This window comes from Lonchura striata, chromosome 25 (assembly GCF_046129695.1).
Source record: "Lonchura striata isolate bLonStr1 chromosome 25, bLonStr1.mat, whole genome shotgun sequence".
NCBI lineage: Eukaryota > Metazoa > Chordata > Aves > Passeriformes > Estrildidae > Lonchura > Lonchura striata.
This window is the reverse complement of record NC_134627.1, coordinates 3,979,192-3,983,427: the sequence shown is the minus strand read 5'-3', so window position 1 is coordinate 3,983,427 and position 4,236 is coordinate 3,979,192. Positions and strand designations below refer to the sequence as shown.

At 34.6% G+C, this 4,236-nt stretch overlaps 1 protein-coding gene across 1 annotated transcript; it reads left to right on the top strand.

Annotated features, from left to right (window-relative positions):
* Window positions 1–1,028: 1,028 nt before the first annotated feature.
* Window positions 1,029–2,335, top strand: LOC110480584 (olfactory receptor 10C1-like). Its single transcript, XM_021548624.3, has 2 exons — window positions 1,029–1,935; window positions 2,283–2,335. Exons 1-2 carry the CDS (start codon window positions 1,029–1,031, stop codon window positions 2,333–2,335), a joined length of 960 nt encoding a protein of 319 aa, XP_021404299.2.
* Window positions 2,336–4,236: the final 1,901 nt, after the last annotated feature.

The window sequence follows — 4,236 nt, the reverse complement described above, 5'->3', positions numbered from 1 at the left end:
AGTAATTCAACTTTTAATCAACCTCTTTGGCATTGAAAGGAGCCTTGTGGTGAGAGAGACAGTGTGGGGTTGCTGATGGATCTGAATAAGAAACCACAAAATAAACCAAACAACAGCTAAAAAATAATATCTTTTAATAGAATACAATAAAAATTAAGATTGGTAATGAGTGAATCTTTTGTCTCTAATCCCCAAATGAACGTGGATTGCATCCTTGCTTCACCTTCAAATTTTATTGAGAAAGCATAAGTATGGTAAGCCTGTGTGGCAACTCTGTCATTAATTTGGCTGCTTTATGAAGTAATAGTAATTAATGCAAGGTAAACCAGATCTTGATATTTCTGTAGATATCTGGGTTTATATAGAAATGCTTTCCAAGTTATGTAAAATTAGAGGTGGCTGTGAGTCAACTCAAACACATGCATCTTGTTTATCCACCCTCTAACAACTCTTCCTTATTGCTCCAATCAGCACTAGCCAGTCTCAATGGACTTTATAAATACATATATTTACAGTATAAAGAGCTGTGGAAAAGCCTCTCTTTTGCTTCGCTGCAGTGCTCACAGTTGAAAGCTTTTCTGGAGAATTCATAATTTAGGGGCTTTTTTCCCTTACTCTTCTTCCACCACACTCCACAACAGGTAACAGAGAATTTACCTTTGTTATATTCAAATGTTGCTGCTGATGATTTTGGGACTTGAACTGATTAGTCCATAAAAAGATATTTGCCATATTTTTTTTTCTTTTTCTACAGGGTAAAAATGGTAGCTGAGCATTTGAAGACAGTAGTGAATATGCAAACTTTGAAGGCAATGCTACGAAAGAAGAATTTGTCAAAAATAGAGACAAAAATAAATGCATAAGACTGCCTTATTTTCTTTGGAAACTTTCAGATCTTCTCAGAAGTTTCTAACTTCTAGTCATCTTTTTGTCTGTTCAAACAGGCAGTTGCATTTTGATTGCAGATTTGCCTGGCTGTTTGAAGCTTCATCTAAAACAAAGGGAGTTCTACAAGGCACCAGAGAAGGATGATCCTTGGGAACCTCAGTGGGTTTAGTGAATTCAGACTCCTGGGTTTTTCTGAAAGCTCTCATTTGCACTCTTTGCTCTTTGTAGTTTTATTATTTCTTTATATTCTCACCTTGATGGCTAACACAGTGACAGCTTTCACAATAAACAGTGATAACACCCTTCACACCCCGATGTATTTCTTCCTCACTCAGCTGTCCTGTTTGGATATCTGCTATTTATCAGTCATTTTCCCAACCATTATCGAGACCCTGATGGTGGGAACAGTAAGTATTTCCAAGACAAGATGTGCAATGCAAATGTTTTTCTTCCTTTTCTTTGGAGTTGCTGAATGCTTTCTCTTGGCTGCCATGTCCCTTGATCGTTATTTTGCAATTTGCTACCCCTTGCACTACACAGTTACCATGAGCAGCAGGCTCTGCAGAAGCCTGGTTGCTGGGAGTTACATTTTTGGGGCTGCTGTGGGTTTAATTCACACCCTCACAACATTCAGCTCACCCTTGTGTGGCTCTGCCATCGACCACTTCTTCTGTGAGATTCAGCCCTTGCTGGACCTGCTGTGTGGCAGCACCTTCCCACGAGAGCTGCAGGTCACTGTGGTGGCTGTCTTTGCTATTCTGAGCCCTTTCCTACTCATCATTTACTCCTACATTTGTATCATTTCCACCATTCTTCACATGGCATCAGCTGAGCGCCAGCAGAAAGCGTTTTCCACTTGCTCCTCACACCTCTTGGTCGTGGCTCTGTTTTATGGCACTGGAGGCGCCGTGTACCTGCGGCCAAAATCCACCTGTTGTGCATCTGTGCACAAATTCCTCTCACTCTCTTATTCTGTGCTCACTCCCTTATTGAATCCCATCATTTACAGCCTGAGGAATAAGGAGGTCAAAGAAGCCCTGAAGAAAAGATGGAGAAAAACGAATGTGGTGTGGAAATGAAATGGAATGTTTGGGGTGTTTCAGGTGTTTGTATTGGTATTTTTCACTCTCAATTCTTGTTCAGTAAAATGAATTTCCAGATACACTTCAGCTTTTGGGTAGGAAACAGGGAGAAGAATGGAGATTTTCAGCTGTAAGAGGGAGTGTTAGAAGCTATGTTAACATTTTGGAAGGAAACTTTTTCCACATCCTGAAGAAATTCTTAAATAAATAAACTTTATTTTTTTTCCCTTGCTATTTTCCAGAAACTTTAAAATTGTGCTTTACATACTTCTGACTTTTTGAACAGAAGAGTAATATTCATGAGCCTGATTTTACTGGAAGAACTGAGAAGAATAAGTTTTTATCCGTTTGCATTTATCTCCTGAAAAGATTTAGTAAATTTCTTTGGGGAAAGGAGAGGATATAATTCACGCTATAATGTGGAGCCCAGGAAATTAATGACTATTGATTATTAATTCTGAGATTGTTATTGGAGGACAAAAAAAAAAAAAAGGTGTGCAAAATTGCATTCCTGCTCCAGTGCCTCAAAGGCATTTCTTTAATTTTAGAGTTTTAAACATGTTAGACCAGGTCTAGGCATTTGAATAACCTAACCACTGTAAAGCTCTGTGACTGTTAATAAAGTTCTTTATATTAAATCCTCAAAACTTAAATGGTATTGGAAAGTTAAGGACATGAATTCCTCCTTAAATTAATCCTTCATTGCTGGAAATAATTGTAAATAGAAATATAATAAAAGTACAGTGTTCTTCATTTGATGTCATATGAATTTTTATTTTGAGAGTTTGTAATTCCACAGAAAAATTATACGGTATAACTCTTTGCAGAAGCTTGACATATTTGTTTTTAATCATATCTTATTTTGTATCAAAAAATATTAAACCAGAAAAATATAGAATATTTTTCAGCATTTATTATAAAAGAAAATGAGCCACCAATAAGAGATTTAATTAATCATCTTTTCAAATCTCATCACTGATTTAAAATATAAAAGCCTATTTGCAACATATTTTCCATCACTGTTGATGTAATTAGAAAATAATGTACCATATGACTTGAAGGATTTATACTGAGGCAATGTTTAATTTTTTTTCTTATAACGGAGGGCAGGATTGATGTTTTAATTATATCTTTACTTTCAGTGCACCAAAGATAAGGAGCAGTGGTAATTCAGTGGTAATTGTTAAAGGTTGGACAGATGGAGATTTTAAGAAAAATGCAGAAATTCTGTTGTTCAGGAACAATTTATTTCACCTTGGACTTACCACATGTACTCTGTGAATGATGGTTTTGACATCTATCAAGTGATTTTTAGCATGGATTCCTAATAATTAGAAATCACATTTCTGATATTCTGGGAGCCACAACTACTGCAAGAGGCATTCATTATTTTGGAATAGCATTTGTAAGGTAGGTACAGCACTTCTGGATATGTAGAATTATGCTAAAAATTTAATTTATCATTAAAGAAATAGTATTTAATAATATTAAATAATATTTTTGTCATTAGATTAACCAAATGTCCACATTTGAAATTGTCACTGTAGCCTATAGATGCCAACTACATTTTTCAGCAGATTTTGTCACCAGATTCCATTAATTTTAAATAGTTTTGACTGTGGTGGGAATTCAGATCCTGCAAACGCGGTCTGGGGTCAGATCACATTCCAAATTATTGATATTTATGTGCCCAAACTGCCACATGATAAAGATAACCCACACAAAGCTTGGAATCTCCTTTGCCAGGCTTGACTCAGCCTAAGGCAGACTCGTGTTAATATCTCAACATCCTCGGAAATATTCCTGATTTCCAGGTGGAATTTCCTGTGCAGCAGTTTCTGCCTGGTGCTGACCAGAGCAAAAAAAAGATTGGGTTTATGGTAGGAGTTGTTTGGTTTGGTTTGGTTGAGGTAGAGGTTAGGTTGGTTTCATTATTTGTTTTTAGGTTGGAAAGAAAAGAGAGGTTTTTTTGGGGATTTTTTTTTTAATATGTGTTTTTTATAGAGGTGTGTATAATTTTTTAGTGGTTTTATAGATTGTTAGTTATATAAAAGTTTTTATATTATATTTGTAGATTTTTAATGTAAATTTATTCTATTTTATTTTTTGGTTTTGTGAAATATATATGTTAAAAATATTAGTAAAATTATAGTCTATATATAATTTTATTTAAAATAATAAAAGTTATTGAATTAAATAGAAATAAAAATATTAAATTTTATGTTTGAATTTTTATTATAATTATAATATTATTTTTATTATTATT

Bases quoted from the DNA above. Each gene is read 5' to 3' on its own strand.
- LOC110480584 (XM_021548624.3), top strand. From the start codon at position 1,029: ATGATCCTTGGGAACCTCAGTGGGTTTAGTGAATTCAGACTCCTGGGT. The intron at 1,936-2,282 runs GATGGAGAAAAA...TGAGCCTGATTT, and splicing joins CAAAGAAGCCCTGAAGAAAA to TACTGGAAGAACTGAGAAGA.